The sequence below is a fragment of the Hypanus sabinus genome, chromosome 8 (assembly GCF_030144855.1).
Source record: "Hypanus sabinus isolate sHypSab1 chromosome 8, sHypSab1.hap1, whole genome shotgun sequence".
NCBI lineage: Eukaryota > Metazoa > Chordata > Chondrichthyes > Myliobatiformes > Dasyatidae > Hypanus > Hypanus sabinus.
Genome location: NC_082713.1, coordinates 136,233,782 through 136,259,309, shown reverse-complemented (window position 1 = coordinate 136,259,309; position 25,528 = coordinate 136,233,782). Strand labels below are relative to the sequence as shown.

The following is a 25,528-nucleotide window of genomic DNA, read 5'->3' as shown; positions in this document are numbered from 1 at the left end:
ATAGAAAACACCTAAAGAAATTGTAATTGAAACTAAAATTAAGTAAGGCATCTCTGCACAAAAAATAGGCCCTTGCACACATAATAAAAAACAAGATATATTGCAACTTTTATGACTGATCAATAAAATGCTTCTGAAATGAAACAAAACTATGATAAGTTCCCAGATATTTTAGCACTTGGTTTAATGATAAGTATTGACCAGTACATCAGCGATAATGCCTGGAGCAACACACACAAAACATGGAGGAACAGCATTTATGAAGGTTGATCTTTCAGTCAAAGACTCTTCATCAAGACTAGAAAGGAAGGGGGGGAAAGAAACCAGATAAGGTGGGGGAAGGGAAGGGAGGGAAGAGAAACATAGAAAACATGCAGCACAATACAGGCCCTTCGGTCCATCATGCTGTGCCGAACATGTACCTGCTTTAGAAATTACCTAGGGTTAAAAGTCTCTTAAAAGACCCTACTGTGTCCGCCTGCATCACTGTCGCCAGCAGCCCATTCTACGCACTCATCACTCTACGTAAAAAGCTTAACTCTGACATTCCTGAAATTACCAGAAGTTTGAGAAATCGATGCTCATGCCATTAGATTGAAGGCTATGCAGACGGAATATTTCTCCTCCAAACTGATTTTGGTCTCATTGTGGCAGTACAGGAGACCATGGACAGACATATCAAAATGGGACTGGGAAGTCAAATTGAAATGGGCAGACACCAGGAGATCCTGCCTCTTGCAACAGACACAGCAAAGGTGCTTGACAAAGACATCCCTCAATCTTCACTGGGTGTCATCAATGTACAGCAGACTGGATACAATAGATGACCCCGGACAGTTTTGCAGGAAGTGCAATGTTACCTGGAAGGACTGTTTGGTGGTGTGGGGAGGAGGTGAAGGGGCAGGTATAGTACATCACCCTTGCAGTGATAAGTGCCAGGAGGGAGATTAGTGGGGAGGGATATGGACAAAGGAGTCGGGGGAGGGGCAAAGGAAGAAATAACTCCTAATCCTTTTCTGAAAATGCCATATAATCTGCAAAGGCAGTCAGTGCCTTGGTTTAAAATCTCATCTGAATTGGAAGACTTCCAGCTCTGCAGCACTGACTCAGAAGGGCAAGGGCTGATCGTCTGCAGCTGGATATGTATTTGTTTCCATTGAAGCAAGACAGATATTTATTGTGCCATGGCCAACACTTAAACAAACCTCAGATCAGTGAAAAGGCACACATTTAAATCCATTTAAATATCACAATCAAGCTCTCAGGGTGCATCTTACTATTTTTGTGTCCAATTGCTGCTTATTTGAGAATTTAAGAAGTTATATTATTGGACATTTTCTATAAAGCTCATCAGCTAGTCAAGTGCTCACTGTACAGAGTGCAATTCAATTTTGTTGCACATTCAGTCCTGGCGAAGTATAGTCCATTTGCTGAAAACAGTATTTCTACTGATCCTTTCCTTTGTTGAATAAAGAAATACAGATGCCCTTGATTATGTTGTACACCTCAAGGCCCTCTGCTGACTACCTTAATTCACAAAGCAGCAATATTTAGTGACATTTCCTCCTCATTGTGCTGTTAACATTTCTATTAAGTTCTCCTACCATGCAGATTCAGGTTTGGTATGACGAAGATCCATTAACTAGGTCTCATTTTTATAATGAAGCAAAATATTCTATATTGTTGTTGGCAATTTTCCATTGGTCTGTTCAAGCTGCGTGGTACCTTGATCAAGGCTTGATCTTTGGATCTGGATAAGCCCTTCTTTGAACTTCAGTTATTGGTTAACAGGATGGGCTACAACAGAAAGAGATGCAGCACCTTTCATTTATAGTGCTCCATCCAGTGACCTAGTCGAGTAACATTAAAGCTAATCGCCCATGTAATAGTTAAGATGGAGTGACAGGCAGCAAAATAAAATCTAAATTTAAGGCGCTTGATACTAAGCAGTAGAGATGACTCCAACAGAGCTTGTTTCTGCAGGCACTGTAAATGAAACCTCCAACTTTCATCTCACACACTGAGTGATCTGTTCACTGCAGTGTTCAGGCAGAGTCTGCTTGCACAGATTTCCAATTAATCCCTTGAATATACCTTTAATATTCAGGAGGCCTGAGCTGTGACTGAATTCCTGTGTTGTGTTTCCTTATAATTGTGCATTGAAAAGAGACACCACGGAGACCAGGGAGCTGATTATTTATTCCTGCTTAGAAAATACAATTTATGCCTCATGTTGCACTAGTTTTTTGAAATATATCTAAATACATGCCATTTGAGAAAAAAATAATCTGCTACTCTGTTAAGTCCCTGAAGGCCAATGCTTTGGCATTAAGGTGTCTATGTAAACTGGAGAAGGAAAAGTACTCTGGTGATTTGAGTCACAACTCATAGAAAAGTAAGGTGGTTGTGGTTGCTGAAGTTAGATGATTCCAGCCCCAAGGAACCAATGCAGATGTTTCTCATGGCAACGTTTTATGCCGCTTTGTCGATAATCATCCCTCCATCATAGGGTGGGAAGTGTGAAATTAACCAATAATTACAGTGTGTTCATCTCCATTTGCAGCTCACAAGATTATGCAATAATTCATATCTTCATTTAGGGGGACCTGAATCATATTCACTATTTTGTTTAGATGATCTATATAGGTGTGTATTTGCATCCTAGATATAATATTCTACTGCTGGCTAATTTATGACATATATGCCAATGCAATATCAGCTCTTTTCCGCTAAATTTCCAAAATACAAGAAAAAGACAAGTAAACATGAAAAATAAACAGAAATAAACTTGAAGGGCCAGATCTATCATCATAGAGCATAAATGCTTCAGATATTATGAGAAGGAAGAAAGAAGTATATTAAACTCACTCTGGCTGGAAGTAATTGACAAATTGACAAGTAATTGACAAACCTTTTCATGGCATGATGAAAGTAGGCTTTCAGTCATGTGGAGAAACTACAAAAGCTTTTCCTTAGATTTGAGAAAGGATAAAGGTTAGGGGTGTTCACTGTTATGGCCAGTTTTGTTAAGGAAACGAGAAGCTTCTTTGGCAGCATATTAAAGATGAAACCAGAAAGAAGATGACAAACTTTTGAAGAAGGGTAACATTTTCACAGTTGGTCAACGGAAAAACTGTTATTAAGCTCTCATTCTTAGTACAGGACGTAAAAGAATTTTGATTGCTTACTCTGAATGCTTGAAAAGTGATTTAGCATGCTTCAGAATGAGTTAGGCACATAAATTTTATCTTTTCCTGAATATTGTCTGGATAAGGAAAGCTTTCTGCAATCAGTATTAATATTCTTGCATTATCATCAAGCCATTCATCCCCTTGACCAACTGTGTGATGTCGAATCCTTCACACTTGTGGAGGCAACATCATGGAATTCATGAATTGTAGATCTTGAAGAAAGGGGTCCAAACTTTTATTTCACTCTAAGACAAGTATCACACTCCAGTTGGATCAAACACGAGATTTTTGTGCAATATATTATTTCAGTACTTCTCACCTACACCTGAAAATCCCGGGTATTAATTAGTAATGAACTCATTCACAGACATAGTCACTAGGAAACGGCTCTAAATAAAAAGGTGGATATACTGCCAGCATGAATGAACTTTTGTTAGTCAAAAGGGAAAAGTTTTGTTTTGTTTTATTTTTCTTAAGCAGCCTTGTTATCCAGAAAGAATGGCTTTTTACAGGTAGAAAGGCTCGTATGAATCTAATTCGGGGTGTAGACTTCAGTAGCTTTGGTGAAGGTTAATCGCTCGTTAACCTGACCAGATGAACACATGGTGCAAAAGAACAAAAAATTTCCTACTTAATTATATGCTGCAAATTCTCACACTTCCTGCTGTTAAACCTAATCCCACAGGTGCAGCTTCTGTATCTCAGGCTGTTTACTGTTAGGTGGGCTGGACTCTATAGCCTTTTCACAGCAACAGATTTAGCTTGAGAACTAACGGATTAACCTTTCATTGAAGGTCATAGTACACTGTGAGATTCCACATTGTCAACGTTTTATTTTCTAGGAAATGGGATGGAATATAAAACACACCTTCCTTATTTGATTATAATGCTCTAAACTTCACTCCTCCGCATCATAATTTGATGATTTTAACAAAGAAAAGATAATTATTTACTGTCGGTTCCTGGTTTATTGATAGCTCTGGAGATTTGCCACTCAGGTCCCCTTTAATTCTAGCCATTTAGATGTTGAAAAAGAAGTCAGAAAATTCACTTTTACCCCTTTCAATTTAAGAGATGAGATAAGCTGGCCATCCCATGAAGAAAGGTGACACAGACCTAGAAAGCTGACAGATGAAAGAGCTCTTATTAATGTTTAATGTGAAAATGAATGAAAGAGAGGTGGGGCATGCAGTTTGTCATAAGTTATTCACCCTGCTGCTGCTGCAAACCATAGCAAAGAAATTGAAATTTAGATTAAAAATTCTTTTTTAAAAAATGAATATAGAAATTTCTAGAGGGGAATTACGAAAATTGAAAAACCTGACTTTTATTATTATGGATGGAATAAAATCCCTGGCAAATTGCTGACTTTTACACTTTCCAAGAGTCCATTCAGCATGTTGGAAAATAATGATTAGAGCACTTTATACAAGCAGAATGAAACAGGTGCCATTGTCATTTGGAATGTGGCAATATATTAAAACCAGAACATTATTGAAGCCAGGCATGAGAAGATATTGGAATTAAAGAACAGCATGAGTGAAGTGCACATTATTGTTTCTTTCTCTTGTATTTATCTGAACGAATATTAAATACAAATGATCAAGATTTACTGGTCTGCTGCTTTTGAACTATGACAATCTATGTCAGGAGGCATGGATAGTAATTTCTACACATTCATTTACAAATCCAAATACTACATTTATTTTATTTCACCAGCAATTGATTTGTTACTAGCTCTGTTACTAACTTTCATATCATTAAAAGTCAGTCAAAATTACTACTTCTTCTCCAGCACTTTACTTTTTCCACATATCGCCTCCCCCTATCACTTACTCCATTCACTCACTACGCCCCCCCACCCATCTTTTTATTCTGGCATCTCCCCCTTTCCTTTCCAATCCTGATGAAAGGCTTGGCTTGAAATTTCAACTGTTTATTCATTTCCATAGATGCTGCCTGACCTGCTGAGTTTCTCCAGCATTTTATGTGTGTTGCTTTGAATTTCCAGCATCCGCAGAATTTCTTGTGTTCAAAATTACTAGCTCTGGTGCTACAGTTTTGAAAACTTATTTTACATGTATTATACAACATATTACACACACACACACACACACACAAATTAAGGTAGCATATCTTGCATGTGGATTTGAATGCAAGACAAAAAGCAAATTGTGGCATAATTTTAAAAAATGTTGCTATTGCAGAAGATAAAGACAGTCCAAAGCACACTGTATGTGATATTACATTATGCTATTATGTTTAGTTACATCAAGGACCTTAGTCTCTACACATTATTCACCCTCTGCTGCCTGATGGCAAAGGGGATAACTTCACCTGCCTCATCACTGAACTGCTCCCATAACCTATGGGCTCACTTTCAAGGACTCCAAATCTTATGTTCTCAATATTTATTGCTTATTTATTGTTACTATTTGTTTTTTTCTCTTTTTTTAGTATTTGCACAGTTTGTTGGTTTTCTTTTGCACATTGGCTGTTGTCTACCCTTTTGGGTGCTGTTTTTCATTTATTCTATTGTGTTTCTTGTATTAGCAGTGATTTCCCACAAGAAAATGAATCTCAGGGTCACATATATATGGTGACATATGTACTTTGAAAAGAAATTTACTTTGAACTATAAATATCATGTACATCTGGACTTGCTATTTCATTGTGGTTGAAAGACAAGCTCATTAAAATTGGGTCTTCAGCTGGCTCCGTGTGTTGCATTTTCACTGACATGCAGCTAAAATGATTCCTGGAGTGTTTTAACTATGCTGCCATGTCAAGATGACAGCTCGACCACTCATCTCCTTTTGAACACATCAGATATTGGGGTGTTCTCATTCCTCACCACATGAAAACCTTGCCTGTTCCTTGGAATGTAATCCTTTAGTTTTACAAGATGTATGTTAAAAAGTGGTTCAAGAAACCAGTGAAGGAGGCTTACAGCCAGGTACATTTCCATTTTGATATAAAACTGCTCAACCAGAGGCTAAGAAAACCAATTCATCATTTGTAACATAGTTAATTGGCACCTTTTTATTTTGGCACTTTGAACTGTGAACCTGTGAGGAGGCTCTCATAGCTTCAAATTTTCGGTTGCCCTTTTGCATCAGTATCTATTTGCCTCCTGTCCAGAGGATCAAATTATCATTAAATGATACAAGAATAGAGTGTGGACTGTGGACTCTGTTAATCCATGCTTAAACATAGTTTTTAAATAATATGTTATGTCAGTGCCCACCAGTAGTGACTAGTTGCATCTTCACTGGAGGACTTGGTGGAAATCAAATGTCACGTATCTGGGGTGGGGTGGGGGTTGCAGATACTCTCTTCACATGCAGTTGGGAGTAGGTAAACATAACATACAATGCCAGGAGTCAATTCCCAAAGAAGTGAATGTAATACTACAGGAGTTGCAGAAATAGTGTATTTATCTTCAAGTGCCAGATGTCCGTAACTACATCGCTGACATCAGACACTGCTTTCTACCCCATACTTCAACTGCTCCCTCATAATGGACAGCTTCCTGTAAGACCACTGAACAGTTAAAAATGGCTGTTGCTGTCTAAACAACTCTGTAGGAGCTCTAACAACACCAACGGGTTTCAGTGCAGGTTTTAGGATTTCTGGTGCAGTCTGCATACACTGCACAGACTTGTTAAAATGCTAGCACCTACACAGCTGAAAAGAAGGCAGAGGACAGAAAGAAAGTAATGAAAGAGGAAGAATGGACGCAATACTGATGTTTCTTTTTCAGCTTGGCGAGCTCATCTGAGTGGGAATCCAACAATCACCAATTGTCTCCTTGTGCTTGCCTTCTGATATGGATTATCATTTGTCACAACACCAGGAACAAAGTCAAGGTTCTAAATTATACTTCTAAATCAAACCCCATGCCTTTAGCATGCTCTGGTTACCTACACTTTCAACATCTTTGCCTGTTCCTCTGCTCTGACGCAATGAATAAGTTGGTCAAAGTTTGTGAACTCACCTTCAAGTGTCACGTTCCAGCAATTACACCACTAAACTTCAGTAAGCAGTGTGCCACATCCCAATCACTCACTCATAAAATGAATAGCTTCTTGTGACGTAAGATGTAATAACTGAGACCAGTGCATGCTTAAACATTGACTCCGAGTGACTGCAGCATTGCTGCTGGAAGGTTGCTTACTGTCAATGATGCAAGTGTGTTCTGGATAGACATGACTCTGCCACGATTTGAAACTATTGACTGCAAATAGTAGGTATCATGTAAAAATGTAGTTTTGTAATAATGCGATGCTGTAATCACTGATAAACCTCCTTTGAAAAAAGGAATAAAGATGAAATAGCTTTTCAGTTGGTTTTGTAGGACATCCATACAACCCTAACAACAGAAGGAATTTTATCTCAGTGAAGCCTCAGGGCAGAGTTGGGGGTGGCCAGCCAACAAAGTAACAGGAAACTGGCTGTAGTGAGATTTGAAATGCTACTGTCATTGCAGAACACTGGTTTTGCCCATTGACATCCTTTACCAAAGGAAATGTTCTGTCTTTGACCAGCCTATCTTATGCATGGACCCACAGGTGACACAGATGAATTTTATTTATTTAGAGATACAGCGTGGCAACAGGTTTTTCTGACCCAACGAGCCTGGTTGCCCAATTGCATCCATGTGATCAATTAATCTACTAATCTGTACATCCTTGGGATGTGGGAAGAAACTGGAACACCTGGAGGAAACACACACAGTCACAGGAAATATGTACAAAATTCTTATAGACTGCAGTACGATGAACTCGGTTCATTGGCACTTTAATACACTCAAAAACCTCTATAGTTGTACCGTGGAGAGCATTCTGACAGGCTGCATCACTGTCTGGTATGGTGGGGCTACTGCACAGGACTGAAAGAAGCTGCAGAGGGTTGTAAATCTAGTCTATCTAGCTCTATCTTGGGCACCAGCCTACAAAGTACCCAGGACACCTTCAGGGAGTGGTTTCTCAGAAAGGCAGCGTCCATTATTAAGGACCTCCAGCACACAGGGCATACCCTTTTCCCACTGTTACCATCAGGTAGGAGGCACAGAAGCCTGAAGACACACACTCAGCGATTCAGGAACATCATCTTCCCCTCTAACATCCGATTCCTAAATGGACATCAAATCTTTGGACATGACCTCACTTTGTCTTGTCTTGTCCATACTGCACAAACCTCTGCAACTGAGCTATAAATGTGCAGGAGTTTTTTTTTAATATACTGTATTTCTGTGCTTGCATGTTTTTTAAAATCTCTTCAATATATGTAAATGATTTATTTATTTATTTATTATTATTATTTCAATTTTATTTACTATTATTTTCTCTTCTATATTATGTATTGCATTGAACTACTGCTGCTAAGTTAACAAATTTCACATCACATGCCGGTGATAATAAACCTGATTCTGATTCTGATTCTGATAATAGTGCCACCTACAGTGCCGCCCTAACTTTGATTATTGAAATGACGTACGAGCTACTTGGTTCAGGAACAATTAGATTTGATTAGCAAATGGTGGCCTGACTGGCAAGCTCATGAAAATATCAAAAAACATCACATTGTGCTCCCTAATAATAAAAATAGAACTTCAGATTGCCCAGCAAATTCTTCAAACATACACTATTCATCAATCTCCTCTAGTGGACTGCCAGTCAAAGTTGTCATCTGAGTCCTCCATGGCAGAACTCGAACAAACTTCCTCTGTATGGAGTTGGCACCTGTGCTAAATTTTCTTCTAGGATTTATTACTGCTGGTGTCTGGAAGGGAAAAGTACCCAGTCAGAGGACAGCACATCTAAAGAACAGCATTTCTGCTGGAGCATTAGCCATGGTTATATACCTGAAGTTGTGAATGGAGTTTCAATTAATGATCTGATTGAAAACTGAGAGTTTTAGCAAGTCTTAGACTTAGTCTTAAACACCAAGTCTTAAACTTTCATCACATAGAATGATGATGAAAGTTAGAAAGTACTCTAAAAGATGATAAGAATATGACTACTTCAGATAGATACAGTATTATGCCTTTTGGAGTGGAATGGTATCACTTTTCTAAAATATAGAGTATATACTAACATACAGTGAAAGAAGGAAAATGGGACTGAATTGGATGCTTCCATTTGCAAAGCTCAGATTGATAGGGAGGCGATTGTCTGAATAGCCGCTGGAGCAGCAATTTCAATCATTCTATTGTTGCCAACTAGAGTAAGAATCTTACCCATCTGATGTGCTGAAGCTTTCCTATTTATCTGTTGGCTTCTGGAATTGAAACTTATATATAGCATTTAGGAACTGTCTGCCCCATTCTACAGTGTTGAAATCCTCAGTACAAAATTCCTATAACCCGACACAAATCAGCACTAAGTTAGTAATTTTATAACAGAATTGAGTACAAGAAGTGTAAAAACTCATGCTGAGTTTGGAAACCAGGCATATTGTTCATGTAATTGGAAACCTTTAGACATTGGTCTACCTGACTCAGAGGTGCTTGATGCTGACAAGGTGTTAAGATGTTTCAAAGTAATTTTAATGGGCACAAATAAAAGGAAATGATTGGAAGCTTTAAAAAGCGTTGGTCTTTCAGTTCAACTGTGTCCAATCTCAAAATGAGGGATAAGCACAACCTAAATCAAAGCAACTGAACTAGTCAAGGATTGAAATCCAGGTTTCTTTTATGGAAAAACCGCTGGTGAAATGTAATACTCACACTTAATTATTCGGCTCCAAACACCGGTTCACACTTGTACTTCATGCATCAACAAAGAAAGCAAATGGGTAGGGAGATTGGGAGAAGAAATGTTTATAATGAAAATTTACAGACAACAGATTGGCTGACTTGTATGGAAGTTTTATTTAGACTCACTGGATATGCACCTTGGCCTTGGAGGCAATCGCAAGCATTGGCCTTCCCTGTTGTCCTATCAACAACCTAACTTAAAGGAATACAAAAAAGCTGGATGAACTCAGCAGGTTGGGCAGCATCCATTGAAAGAAGCAGTCAACATTTCGGGTCCAGACCCTTCGTCAGGACACAATAGTCTTGACGAAGGGTCTCGACCCGAAACGTTGACTGCTTCTTTCAACAGATGCTGCCCGACCTGCTGAGTTCATCCAGCGTTTTTGTTTGTCTTGATTTGACCACAGCATCTGCAGTGTACTTTGTGTTTACTATCTTAAAGGCAGTTCATAGTCAAGTGGTTAGTTAAGTAATGGCATGTAATGAGAGTAATCATCAGATATTGAAAGGCAAGCTATGTTGCTTGCTCAGTTAAGTAGAACGTGGAGCAAATTGGATGAACTGCTTGAATATTAGCTTGCAAATTTGAAGTAATAATAAGCTCCAGCATCCTACACTTTCATGTCCAAAATTTATCTTCCTTGAATGATAAATGCAATAATGAACCAGATAACGAAAGGGAACTACAAGCCATTCTAGTGCTTTGCCAGTGCATTTTGGACTTCTATGTCCTTGCACTGCAGAGCCTTAGTATGAAATAGGCAGGAAGATGGTGATGCATGTACTTTGCTTTTAGCAATTGCTAAACACAGGGCAAAGATCCTCCACTGACCTATCCCTGTGGCACCACACTGACCTCCGATAACTGAAGTTCATGGCTACAACCTAGAAGGCATTGCTTGGAGAAGACAGACATTGATAAATCTCACCACCCCCTTTGATGTGCTAGTATAGCCATTGGTCATTTGATGGAAAGGGTGTTTGAGAATCAAGCCCTCACTACTGGCACAAAACTGGAAGTCCACCAGGGATCAGTGACTCTTGCAGTCCTTCAAGACTTGGACTGCCCTGCAGCAGGTGTCTCATATACTGGGAGAATACCATTAATGCTGGCTCTGCAAAATTCTCCAAATTCACAGAAAAGATGTACATAGTTTTTACAGGCTAGGCTTCCCATCGTTGAAGCCCTCATTACTCACAATTGAGTGGGGCAGAACAAAACATCAGGTGCCCAACAGTAGGTTCTCAAAATAGACATTCTATTCTGATCTGTCATGGAAAGATACTACCAGATTGACAAACACAAAAGTTTCAGGTGCACGTTGACAGCCCTCTTACATCCCCTGACTTTGGAAATTTCTAACCCTGTGTGCTGTGGAATAGGACCCTTGGTAATCTTGAGGCTATGCATAAGTGGTTGAAGTGGAGTGTTACGAAGGATGAACAACTCTGATGGGCAGAAGGGTGCAGAGCGGCCCATGCCCCCCCTTTTTTGGAGAATCGCAAATCGCTACTATTTCAATGCTGCTAACGAGGAATTAAGAGAGACAAAAGGAAATCTGCCAGGGCAGTTGTTATTGATAACAGCTCATGAAACAGAATGGGAGAAAGAGACACAGCTAAAAGGTACACAAGATGGAATGTCTCCTACTGACAAAAGAGGAGATTCACTGCTATTGCCTTTTGGAGAAGGATTGTTTATTTAGTACTGTTCTATTCATCGAAATCCCTCAGGGGACAGCCAGAGTGGGCTGGTTTGATGGGTTAAGTCATTCAAACCTGACTGACACCTGAGACCCCGTGAGTGGGGATAAAATTGAGGTCTGGGGTAACACCCCTCAGATGCACCAGGAGAAAGGCTAGTGAGCAGCAGAAACCCATGAGACAGTGTGGGACATCGGAGACCGAAGGAAGGGTCGGTAAATTTTAACTCACAGCGTTTATAGCGAGACTGGTGGGGTCTTGTGTGTGTGTCCACCCTTGACTGGGTGACGAGTCCACCACAGAAGAACGGTCTAGCTAAAGGACCGAGGGGTCACACTTGAATGGCCACAACAACGACACATCGACAGATCGAAATCATAAAGGAAGGTGGGCAAAGACCATAGCTGTTACTGTTTGTGCGCTCTCTTTCTCTAGTCTCTCTCTCTTCAACAATTGCAACACATTGACCGACAGCTACCGCAGCCTGCATGAACTGAACTGAACTTTATATTTCCATCTGACAATTCATTATCCCCTAGACAATGATAGAGCTTGTTTTATTATTGATTATTATCATACCCGCACTTTTAGGTTTAGTATTGCTAACGTGTATTGTCTGTATATTTGCATTGATATTGATTTGTATATTTTTACTAATAAACACTGTTGAAAATAGTACCACCAGACTCCAATGGATACTTCTATCTTTGCTGGTAAGACACCCAGTTATGGGGTACATAACAAGTTGGGGCCTCGTCTCGAGATTTGATACCAAATTGAGGGGTCAGTTAATCGGGCTATAAGTCCAGACTTTGATCTGGTTGTGTGGGTAACCAGACGGGAGACCAGCAAAGATGGACGTAGATGAATTTACACAAAACCCGACTTTGAAGATGCTAGAGGATGCCACATAGACGGACTTGGTAAATATTGCGAAAGGGTTAAATCTCACAGAGGTGAAGTCGTCAATGAAAAAGTGGGAGATGTAGAGGGCCGTAGCTCCGTATTATATTGAGAACCATATAACATATAACAATCACAGCACGGAAACAGGCCATCTCGGCCCTCCTAGTCCGTGCCGAATGGACGGACAAGGATGTGGTTTCAGCTGAGGTATTGGAACATATCCCTGAAAAGGTACCAGCTGTTGGGATGGTTCAGGTAGAGATGGAAAAATTGAGGCTGGACACGGAAGAGAAGAAAAGGGAGCATGAATTTAGGTTAAAACAGCTGGAAGCAGAGGAAAGGGAGAAGGAGTATGAGGAGAAGGAGAAACAGAGGCAGCATGAGCTGGAAATGGAGAAGTTAAAGCAAGAGAGAAGAGTCCCAGGGGCAGATCGAGAGGAGAGGTTTAATGTTAGTAGGGAGTTCAGGTTAGTACCTCTGTTCGAGGAGATGGATGTTGATAGTTATTTCTTGCATTTTGAAAAGGTGGCAGTGAGTCAGAAGTGGCCCAGAGATCAGTGGGTGGCGTTGTTACAAGGTGTGTTAAAAGGGAAGGCACAGCGGGCATATGCGGCGTTGTCCATGGACGTGTCTGCGGATTATGAGGAAATAAAGCGGGCCATCCTTCGGACCTATGAGTCAATCCCTGAAGCATATAGACAAAAATTCAGAGATTTAAAGAAAATGTGGAATCAGACATATGCAGAGTTTGCCTATGAGAAGGGTGTGCTCTTGGATCGTTGGTGTGCAGCAGAAAAGGCGGAGGAGGATTTACGGCATTTCAGAGAGTTAATTCTGATTGAGGAATTTAAAGGTTGTGTTTCATATGATATCCAGAGGTATTTGAATGAGAAACCGAATAAGTCTATATCAGAATTTGCCAGGTTCGCAGATGAATATGCCCTAACCCATAAGACAAAGTTTTCCTCGAATAAGAGTTACCAGAAAGACTGTAGGGACGGTAGAGAAAGCCCGCCGGCTAAGGTAGAAAATAAGCCGGGAGCTAGTGGTAAAGGTAAGGAGGAAGAAAGGCAGGCTGGCAGGAGGGTTCCTGGCTTGACCTGTTTTAATTGTGGAAAGGTTGGACATATTGCATCTAAGTGTTTTGCTCCAAGGAAGGAGACAGGAAAAGGGAAAGCAGCAGTCTCTACAGGGTGTATTGAGTCGATCAGCAAATCGACGAGAAAGGCCAAGGTAGATAAGATACGAGAGGGGTGTGAGAAATTTATTTCAGAAGGGACCATGTCTGTGAAAGAGGGAGAGACCCCAGTTCCTGTGAGGATCAGTCATTGATTCTCAGTAAGGTACTAGATTTTGGTCCTGAGACTGGAAGGTAGTTTTGAGAGGCATAGGATAAGGGACAGAAGCTGTACCTTTGCATGGGATCATTATAAATTGTGATCTGGTTTCTGGACCAGTTGAAATAGAGATGCGGTCAGAATTACCGAGAGCTGGCGTGGACGTCCTTCTTGGTAATGATTTAGCAGGTGGTGAGGTGTGTTCAGCAGTGAAGCTGACGAGCCAGCCTGTAAGTGTTGAGGACCCCTCTCTAGATTCCAAGATCTATCCCGCATGCGCGATCACTCGCAGCATGTCGAGAAAGGCAGCTGAGAAAAAGACCAGTTTAAATCAGTCCAGTGTCGATTTGGCTGAGACGTTTTTACCGCCCCTGTACCAAGAGGGGTTAGGGGATGGTAAAACGGAGAATAGGGAGGTGAAAGAGAGTAAAGGAGAGGAGGTAGACCTACCCTTAGCCAAGAGGGAATTCTTAGAGGCACAGAGTAAAGATGAGAAACAGATAAGGCAGTTAGAAGGTCCAGGGTTGGACATGGATGATCTGTGTGGTTTGACGGAACTTTTTGAAGAAGTTGAAAAATTGAAATGTGTTCCTGATAATGATATAAGGGCAGTCCTAGATGAAAAGGATGTCGTTGCCTTGAAGGAGACTGCTGGGTTAGCAGATGAAATTGTTTTAACCCACAGGGTTGAGTTTACTCCGGATGGGAGTTGCCCAGAGAGTAACTGGGAGGATCAGGGGAACTTAGAATTTGAAAAAAGGATTGGTATGGAAAGCCTGGAAGAGGTAGATGTCCCATTTGAGTGTGTTCAAGATGTGGATGCACATGGTACTGAACCTAGTAATGAAACTCAGGAAAAGTCTGAGGTATCTGATTTAGTTGAAAAGGAATGCAGTCCTTTTGGGTCAGATGGACTTGGTTCAGTTAAGAAGGGTTAACCTTGGTACCAGTGGGAAATAAGAATTCTCAGTTGTTTGTGTTAGAAGGTGTGTTAAAAGTTAGTAAGGAGATGGGACCTGGTGATGTGAATATTATTATTGAAGGAGAAGGGAAAAGTGTAGTTCCTAAATTGAATAAAGAAAATTTAAAGTCTGGATTGGTTTCAGAAGCAGTAACCAGGCTGAAGGAACAATGGCTTGTTAACAAGGTGCCTATGAATCAATTACAGTTGGTTTTGGAATTTAAAGGTAAACAACTTGCAGATATTAAACTGAAAACTAATAGAATGAAGGGTCCTGAAGATAAAACTAATGACTTGCTTAAAAATAAAGAATTGTGTGTAAGTTCAGAAGATGGGCTAAGTTTGGAAAACATTACTGATAAAATAACTCCTATGAAAGGAGTATGTGAAAGCCTATTCCATACTGGTGAGCAAGCTAACCACGTGAGAGTTAAATGGAAAAGAGGCAAAGGTTGACAAAATGCCACTTTAAATAACAGGATCTGGTTTTGAGGGATTTCGACAAAGCATGTAGATAATAAAGACAACACCATGGAGGAATGACTGTTGAGTTTAAAAGTAAAATAAAGATTAGTATTTGCATAAACTTTTGGTAATGTACTACAGAATAATCACACATGTATTGGTTCACATTTTGTAATATACACTTAAGATAAGATCACAACTCTTTAGTTTTGTTTTGCTGAAGAAAAGGAATAAAAATAGGTGGTTATTAAATTGGAGTCTGATGCTACAGGAATTTATTAAGATACAACATATTAAAGGAAGTGATAATGTACTGGCTGACTGCTTATCCAGATGCTAAGTTGAATGTATATCTGTATTGATCTGTAGTTAAAAAACTCTTCTGTATTTTGTTAGATTCTGTAATTCTGTAAGACTCTGTATTAGTTAATTTTCCCCTTTGGTGAAAATTCCAAGAAGGATGGGGGTGTTACGAACGATGAACAACTCTGATGGGCAGAAGGGTGCAGAGTGGCCCATGCCCCCCCCCTTTTTTGGAGAATCGCAAATCGCTACTATTTCAATGCTGCTAACAAGGAAGTAAGAGAGACAAAAGGAAATCTGCCAGGGCAGTTGTTATTGATAACAACTCATGAAAGATAATGAGAGAGAGACACACAGCTAAAAGGTACACAAGGTGGAATGTCTCCTACTGACAAAAGAGGAGATCCACTGCTATTGTCTTTTGGAGAAGGATTGTTTTACTTGGTACTGTTCTATTCATTGAAATCCCTCAGGGGACAGCCAGAGTGGGATGGTTTGATGGGTTAAGTCATTCACACCTGACTGACACCTGAGACCCCGTGAGTGGGGATAAAATTGAGGTCTAGGGTGACACCCCTCAGACGCATCAGGAGAAACGCTAGTGAGCAGCAGAAACCCATGAGACAATGTGGGACATCGGAGACCGAACAAAGGGTCGGTAAATTTCAACTCACAGCGTTTATAGTGAGACTGGTGGGGGCTTGTGTGTGTGTCCACCTTTGCCTGAGTGACGAATCCACCACAGAAGAACGGTCTAGCTAAAGGACCGAGGGGTCACACTTGAATGGCCACAACAACGACACATTGACGGATCGAAATCATAAAGGAAGGTTGGCAAAGACCATAGCTGTTACTGTTTGCGCGCTCTCTTTCTCTGGTCTCTCTCTCTCTCTCCAACAATTGCAACACATTGACTGACAACTACCACAGCCTTCATGAACTGAACTTAACTTTATATTTCCATCTGACAATTCATTATCCCCTAGACAATGATAGAGCTTGTTTTATTATTGATTATTATAATACCCGCACTTTTAGGTTTAGTATTGCTAATGTGTATTATCTGTATATTTGCATTGATATTGATTTGTATATGTTTACTAATAAACACTGTTGAAAATAGTACCACCAGACTCCAACGGACACTTCTATCTTTGCTGGTAAGACACCCAATTACAGGGTACATAACAGGAGCATCTCTCAAACTACCAATTCTCCCATTAACTCACTCTCCCCACACTACTGTCCCACTGTGACAGCCACCACATGCCTCATCTGCCATTTTACTACACTGGTCTTATCAGCCGCCACGGAAACCTCAAAACCAGAGTCACTAAGCCAATTTGATCCCAGGGAACTGCTTACAAATATGAAGATGTGATGCATTTTTATTCATGTGATAGGATAATTGATCTTCAATGAAACTAAGATATTTCCCCCTTATTTTAATTAAAGTTAATGTTCTTAATTAATTCTTATTCATTAAGAATATTAATATTAATTTAAAGGGGAATTTTATTTTTAATACAACTCTAATTTTTAAATGTTAAGTACTTTAAATGTTTGTCAACTGTTGCTACATTTCTCTGATCATCAAAGATATCTCTGATCACCAAAGACATTTTGTGACATTGAAGAAGGTCTCCAACAGAAAGACTTGTCCTGAGGGTAGTGCTGGTAGGACGTCCATTTTCAATGTCTGACTGAAAATGTAAATATTCTGAAAAGGCGAGGCAAGCAAAAGGCAAATACTCGGTGATGCAAGATCTAGCTATCATGTCCTTGGAAATCTTGCTCAAGGGTTACAGTGCCATTTCCACTACTGGTGACATCCTGTTAGTTCATGTGATCGATAACATCCTAGTGAAGTGTTCTGGGAGTTTGTTTTTTTATTAAAAGCGCTCTATAAATTAATGTTGTTCTGTTAGTATTTTTGTTACTTATTTCAATGCACATTATATTAGAACTAGTTTGAAAGATGGGATATCTTCAAAAAGATGGGATATAGTTTGAGGGGATATCTTACATTTGAATATTCTGTTGCAATGAGTATGCAAGGCATTCAACACATCCATTTGGGTAAAGTATCACAGCTACTGATGGCTAGCACATGGCCAAATACTGCTACAATCTAGACCAGCAACAGCCAACCTTTTATCAAGTGGAGGGGCTTTGAATTTAACCTTGATCTACTGCTTCTCAGCAGGGGTATTCAAATTTTGAAAAGGAGCTTCATTCTTTCCTTTGTTTGATGACGCTGTTATCAAAATCAACGGATCCGGCACAAATCAAAGATGATCTTGTAACTAGCTGTATATGGTTTAGTGCTACGCTAGTTACCCAACTAACTTTCATATATGTCTTCCTGTAACCCACAAATGACATGAAGATTTATAAGAAAGTAAATGGATTACTGGTAATCTCGGATTACTCCCTGTGCCACATGGAAGTGAGGCTGGACCTAGAGGAAATGGGTGAAGTATTAAATGAAGAACTTTGCATTGGTATTCATCAAGGAGAAGGAGATGGAAGGTAGTGAGATAAGGGATGGATATCCTAATATTATAGGGCATATTGGTCCTTTGAATAACATGAAGGTGGTTAGGTTCCCAAGGGCTGACGGACATATCCCAGGTTATTGAGGGAGATAAAAGAGCAGATAGTTAGGGTTCTGACAGACACCTTTGTTTCCTCTATAGCCACAGACAAGGTCCCAGTGGACTGAAGAACAGAAAACAATCTTTTCTTTAAACAGGATAATAAGGACCAGCCAGGAAATTACAGGCTGGCTAGCTTTAACGATGGCAGGGAAATTATTGGAGAAGATTCTTAAGGATAGAATTTACTCCATCTGGATTTATTAGGGATAGTCAGTACAGCTTTGTGCAGAGAAGCTCACACCTTACAAACTTGCTTAAGTTGTTTGAGAACATGAAGAGGATGACTGCCAGTGAACGTTGTCTATGTTGACTTCAGTAAAATATTCAACACGGTCTGTCATATAGAGCTCATCTAGATTAAAAGACATGGAAGCTTGGAGGATTGGAACATGTATGATACATTTAGACAGGCATGTGAATAGGCAGGAATGAAGGGATATGGAACAAGTGTAGGCAGGTGGTTTTAGTTTATGTTGGGATCAAGTCATTGTGCGCTGAAGGGCTTATTCCTGTGCTGTACTGTTCAATGCTATATGTAAGCCATCCATCAACTATGGTCACAGCCAGGGAGCACACAAAATGTACAGCGTGTGTACTGGGAAAAGTTAATTGTCACATGCCTTTTCCTTCAGTTTCTCTGATGAGGTAGAAACAGTTAAGAGGGTGGAAAATGTTAGTAAATACAGAGGAAGATGCCTGTGAGAGTACCTTAGATTCCAATAATATGTAGTAGTACTTCTTAATGTTAAACGAGCAGCTCAGACCATATCTGAACTAACTGGGGGAAAGCCAATTCAGTCAAAGTATTCTACAGGAACAGCAGGGACTGGGGGGATTTTTGCATTTTCTGTTTTTACCTTTGACTTCCAGCCTCTGCAGTTACTTTCAGGGAAGTTTACAGATCAGCACTCAGCACTGCCACCTCCTACCTGGTTAACCTAAACCTACAAAGGAAACCTTCCAGTAATTACATTCAAATCCACCAGCAAAGTGATTGCAGCTGACAATGTCATACTTCAATGCAAAGAACTAACTGCATCAAAAAAAAGGTTAAGAAAAGAACAGCATTCAATCCAGCAGTCAGAAATGGCTCTTGAAGGAATGATTCCAGAAACACCTTTAAACAATATTCAACACTCAGTGGCCACTTTATTAGGTACACCAGTGCATCTGCTTGTTAATGCAAATATCCAATCAGCCAATCATGTGGCAGCAACTCAGTGCATAAAGCATACGGATATGGTCAAGAGATTCAGTTGTTGTTCAGACCAAACATCAAAATGGGGAAGAAACGTCATCTAAGTGACTTTGGCCTTGGAATGACTGTTGGTGCCAGCTGAGGTGGTTTGCAACAGCTGATATCCTGGCATTTTCACCCACAACAGTCTCTGGAGAAGATGTTGCCAACCTTTATAATACCACGGGGCCTTACTGAGCAATCACTGCACCCCAGATTGGGAACCCCCGCACTAGAGTTTACAGAGAATGGAGTGAAAAACAAAAATAAATATTCATTGAGTGGCAGTTATGTGGGTGAAAATGCCTTGTTAATGAGAGAGGTCAGAGGAGAATGGCCAGACTGATTCAAGCTGAGAGGAAGGCAGCAGTAACTCAAATCAACAAGTGTTGCAGTAGTGGTGTGCAGAACAGTATCTCTGAACGCACAACACATTGAACCTTGAAGTGGACGGGCTACCGTATCAGAAGGCCACACTGGGTTCCACTTCTGTACCTAATAAAGAGGCCACTGAGTGTAAATGCAAAGAAACACGGCAGGGCAAGTGGAACTTCTCATCTGTGTTCACCAACGTTGACTGAATGATGATTTGTTTCTTTAAAATACATTCTACATGTCTTGTGTGAAAATGATTATGGCTTCTAGTTAACCAAGTAGGAAAATCTTACTTGAAATGTTTAACCTGGAGTTGGTGATTTACCTTACGTCCGTTTCCTGAATCTAGGATACTCATTCCTCATCTAGCCATATATGTCACATTTCCAGGATGATAGAGCTCGACAGGATGCTTTGCCAATTCATAAGTCATCATAACTTTGTTGTCTTCAGTTATATGCCTCACCAATGTTGATATCTGAAGATGTATGTGGTATTTTGCCTTTTTTATCCAAAAAGCATTATTTCACAATGTTTGCTTAAATCCAACAAATGTAGCACCTCTCAAACCCTGAGCAATTACATCAGAAAGTGAAGCACAGATGCTTATTGTGACGTCTGCAGTTCCATAAAATAAACCAAAAATACTTCCTTCAAGTACTACAATTCATTCTGAAGAAAATTTGTTGGTGTCATCAGCCACCTGAAGAAGAAGCCAACAATTTCAGTATTCAGCAGAAAGCATGATTTATGTTAATCAGATTATTTTCTAGTGAGTGGATCTGATAACATACCATCACACTCCAGCAGACTGACTAGCTTTGAGTTTTCGTACATTCAAAGTGTAGGGGCAGAGATCCAACTGAAATGGGCAGGACCTGTGCTGGCTGGCCAACTTATCACACCCAAGAAAGAAAAAGCATAGTTTTAGGAAGCTGCACTCAATCTTTCTATTGGCACCCATGATCTAGTGATTTTTACTTCAGTACAATCTCCATCAGCCTTCTGAGGTGTTCCAGACCAAAACCCAGGCCTGAAAATACACATAAATGAATCTCACCCCATCAATCTCCAACATAGTATTCCCAAATCCTGACAGTGTATGTACTGAGTGTCAAGATTTGTTTCAACAAATGATCTAGTGGGTAATAGCTGTCAGTTCAGCTGCATTCTATGATATCAGAGTTCAGCCAATATAAAAATGGAAAAATCCAACCTTTATCCAGCTGTTCTGTCCAAATTACGTTCCACCAGTTACTCTGTTTAAATTTCTATACCAGGGATGTGACTGAGGATGTGAAGTTAGGGTTTGCTGTAACACCACGATTAAGCCAATTGTGTGAGCTACAGTTGTACACTGATCTCAAAATGGCAATCATTGAATGAATCTGTTCAAGGTTTTGCTGTTGTAATATTTGATATAATCAAAATTTGAGCCTAACATTCAGCTTTGTGATACTATTTGTGGTACCCATTTTTTTGCTTAACTTCCTCTATGGTAGTATACTATACAGAGCAAACATTTGCTAGTAGAAATAGTGTTACACATCAGAAAAGCTGAATCTATTAAATACACAAACATAAATAACCCTTCACTTCTCTCAACTTTGACATCGGGCTGACATTGAACTTGCTCATCCTTGAATTGTCAAACAAATGTATAAAGTCATTTTAAAAATTAAGTAACCCTGGTTCTCTAGCTGGACCAATTAAAATATGATTTACTTCCCATTACTTCCCCAACTAATGATAAATTACTAAGCATGAAATAACAACTTAAAGTACATGATCAAACATATTAACTAGTGTGTAAAATGTTCAGCAGCAGCAAACATTTCAGATTTCTACAAATTAATGCTAGAGTGAATATACAAAAATATTCAACTTTACCTTCTGAGTCAAGTCCCCAAACCCCTCACCCAGTCTATCTCTTTCCCCGTTATGAAAACATAATTCAGTCACGGATTCATATTTTCCTGAAGACTTACTGTCTTAGAGCCTGGTCAATCCAGCAGTAACCAAGGAAGGGTTACATTCCATTTTCTTTCATATTTCTTCATCAATGAAAGCTTATTGAGCCTTTCAGAGCACTCCAATCAATCTAATTCCCCACTTATTTCCTTGTAACCTATTCTCTGTTACACCTTCCACCTAATTTCCCTATTAACCAACCACGCCAAGAATGGTATACTGTAATCAATACCCAATCAACATGCATGCCTTTGGTATGTGGGATGAAACCAAAGCACCCAGGGAAACCCCATGAGGTCACAAGGTGAGCATGCAAACTCCACGCGGATAGCACCTGGAGTCCCGGAGCTGAAGGTAGCAGCAGTGCCACCCTCTGCATCACTGGGCTGCCCTTAATGGAAGCTAAAAGACATTTTAGATAATAAAGTGAATCAGCACAAAATGTATTTTCTTTGTCTACTTTGTTTAACATACACCTTCAAGTCAGAGGTGTTAAGGACACAGTATTAATTTCAAGCACACCCAAATTTCAGCTCATGTATGCTTAGAAGTTTAATTTGTCGGATCCAAGCCTTCTACTTCATTATATTGCACGAGATCACCTTTGGACTTTTTAAGCATACTGCTTTGCTTCACATATCAGTTTAAATCACTATTATTTTTGAGTGCGTTAACCAATTCCAGGTTTGTAAGTGGTACGATGTGGGTTTGCGTTCACCAGTTCAGCCACAACTGGCTGATTCTGGCACCTCCCAGTAGGAAAGATGTGGACTTGAGGGGGTGCAGAAGAGATTTACCATGTTGATTTCAGGGATGAGGAATTTCAGTTGTGTCGATAAACAGGAATAGCTGGGGTACTTCTCTTTGGAACAGGGGAGTTTGTATGATAATATGATTGAGAAATTTTACATTGTGAAGTGGATCATTGGAGGAAGGGGTTATAGAATGAATGTGATTGGTTAAGAAACTGAAAGGGTCCTGAAAAAAAAACTTCTATATAGTGAGTGACTAGGGTCTGGAATGTATAAGCAGGAACACATAATGTATTCAATGGTGACATTCAGAAAAGAGCCACATAAATACTTGAAATTTAGAGCTTTGGGGGTCTCAGGGGAGAGAGTGGGGAGGAGGAGAAATTGACAGCTGGAATATGCCTATATGGACTCAATGGATTGAATGGTCATCTTCTGTCTCATGGTTCTGTGAGCTGGAATGAAACCGCCTAAGCTCAAGTTGCATGGGGCTCCCAAAGCCAGCAGACTAAAGGCACCGAACTTGGTTGAAAATGAAACACCTGTGTCTGTGTCTAACTGTAGCTGGGATCATGTTCTCATCAAGAGAGAGGTGACAATCAAATAGATCTACTATCTGTGCTCAAATATGTTGTAATGTCTTTTGGGGATGGGAATTCACATTTAGATAACAGGTCTAATCAATAACCTTGAAAATGAAACTGAAATTGCAAGAAGAGCAATACTCACAGGTACATCAACGTACTTTGCAGCAGCTTTCACCTTGGGATAGAAAAGAACAAAAATTGGCCACCGGCAAAATTTTCATGTGTAGGAGTGAAAAGGTTACAGTTGCTCTGTGAAAAGCAGCTGACTTCTTGAACTTGTTTCTACTAAATTGAGCTCCTGTTTGGCAACTGCAAGATTACATCTGCTGCAACCTTACAGCTGATCCCAGCAGCTAGACGTTAACTCAATGGTCTTGAAATTCTCTGATTGTTGTTTAAAATTAATCAGTTCTACAACCACCAAGAAGTTATTCCATCATAATGTGACAGCTCCTTTAGTGTAGGTCTTGTTTGCATTACAAGTCATAGTACATAAACCAATGCAGAAAACACACAGCTCCTATCAAAAGGATATATTCAATGTTGTGAACTTCCCTTGCTGGGACATAATATGACAGTAACGTACAGGAAATGAAATTCAACTCTTTTTTTCTCCTGTTTATAAAATACCTCTAGATTGATTTTCCTATATTACTCCCTTAATCCTCCCCAAACCCCGCTGCAGCTTGCTGGAAAATGGGGTGACTCTAAGTTGGAGTGAGAATCAAATAGCAGAAGTGAATTTCCAAGGCTGGCTCTTGCAAAGGGAACTTCATTAATCACATTTCAGAAATAATGGTCAATTGGATTTCCCCCTGTTGCTTGTAGGTGCAGAACAAGGGATGACTGATAATTTGATGGAAAAAAAGCAGGTATGATCTGAAAATTGGACTGTCAGAAGAAATGCCTGTTAATCATTTCACGGGAGACATGCAACCAGACACTGCAAGTGCTAAATCCTTTCAAATAAAAGGCAATATCTAATATGGAAATTATGGCAAATGCAATAGAGCTACTGAGTCATGGAAACAGGCCCTTTGGTCCTCTGAGTGTATGCTAACCATCAATTAATCACTAATGCCATTTTATCTTCGACACATTCCTATCGACTTTCTACAATTTCAGCCCCACGTTCCTTAAATGCGGGCAAGATGGAAGGGGTGGGTCGCGAAGAGGATCTACTGGTTGGCTTGCTCCTAGGCCTGGCCAAGATGGCCATTCTTGGGTCTAGGCGGCAGAAAGTCGGGGGCTGTGCCAGGGCCCCTCTTCCAAGGATACGTTTGTGCGCAGTTGTCCTTAGAGCGGGAGCGCGTGGTCACAATGAGTACAGTGAGGGGATTACCGAGAGCGTAGCGCACCCCCTCCCCGGGGGATTGACTGTCTTATAGACAGCAATGATCATATTTTAATTTGAATTTATTTGATATCCTGTAAATACTGCATGTTTGTACTTCGTGTATTTGTTGTGTAAAATAAACTTTTCTAGTTTTGTAAAAAAAAACATGCAGTTGTGAACTCTACATGCACCCAAGATCAGGACTGAACTCAGGTCCCTGTGCTGTGAGGCAGTAACTCAGCAAGCTGTGCCACTGTGCCCTGTGAAGTCATTGACCACATGGATTCATGAATCTGTGTGAAGAAATTAAACAAGTATTTTCCTTCAGGCTTGCATTCAGTTAGTTCAATTATTTACAGTGAACACACATGACTTAATCAGATTACTTACAGTGAATGACAGTATCGAAGAGAAGAAGGTTCCTTCATCATATCTCGATAACTTGGATAATACACCTTCCAGTACAAACACAAACTTGGGTGGGGGTGCAGAGGGGAGAGAAGAAAAAGTAGTTCAATGCCAGATTCTTCCAACACAAAAAATACACATAACATGCATGTATGTGCCAGCAACATTGCTGGAAATGAACCATGCAGCCAAAAGTTTATCTTTTCAGCAAATTGTAAAACATTACAATTTACATCACAAACAGAATAGGCAGTGGCATATCATCCTGCACTTTAAAACAACATTATGTTACTTCACTGAGTAGAGTTTAATGCCCCACACTGTTGTGCACTGAATTCAGCAGCTATTAGTGCTGTTTGCCATAGGCTCCACTGGCCAAGGTTCTGTCGACTCTAGATGTTGCATGTGTGAAGTTTGCACCTTCTCCCTACAACTGTCTCCGTAGCTGCTGCACTTTTCTCTCACATTCCAAGGATGCAAGATTGTTAATTTCTTTTGTGTCATTAGTGGAGAATGAGGGGGCTGACAGGAGAGCTAGAAGAGAAATGATGGGAACGTGAAAGAGCATTGGAAAT

General features: G+C 40.1%; 1 protein-coding gene across 9 annotated transcripts in view; it reads right to left on the bottom strand.

The window, feature by feature from the left end:
* cadps2 (Ca++-dependent secretion activator 2) overlaps positions 1-25,528 on the bottom strand; it is a 676,394-nt gene that overhangs the window by 40,110 nt on the left and 610,756 nt on the right. For all 9 annotated transcript variants that reach the window (XM_059977930.1, XM_059977932.1, XM_059977934.1 and 6 more), the window contains 2 exons: positions 24,936-25,019; positions 23,352-23,384 (listed from right to left, as the gene is read on the bottom strand). In XM_059977930.1, coding sequence (XP_059833913.1) covers positions 23,352-23,384; positions 24,936-25,019 — 117 coding nt within the window. The remainder of the gene's footprint in view (positions 1-23,351; positions 23,385-24,935; positions 25,020-25,528) is intronic.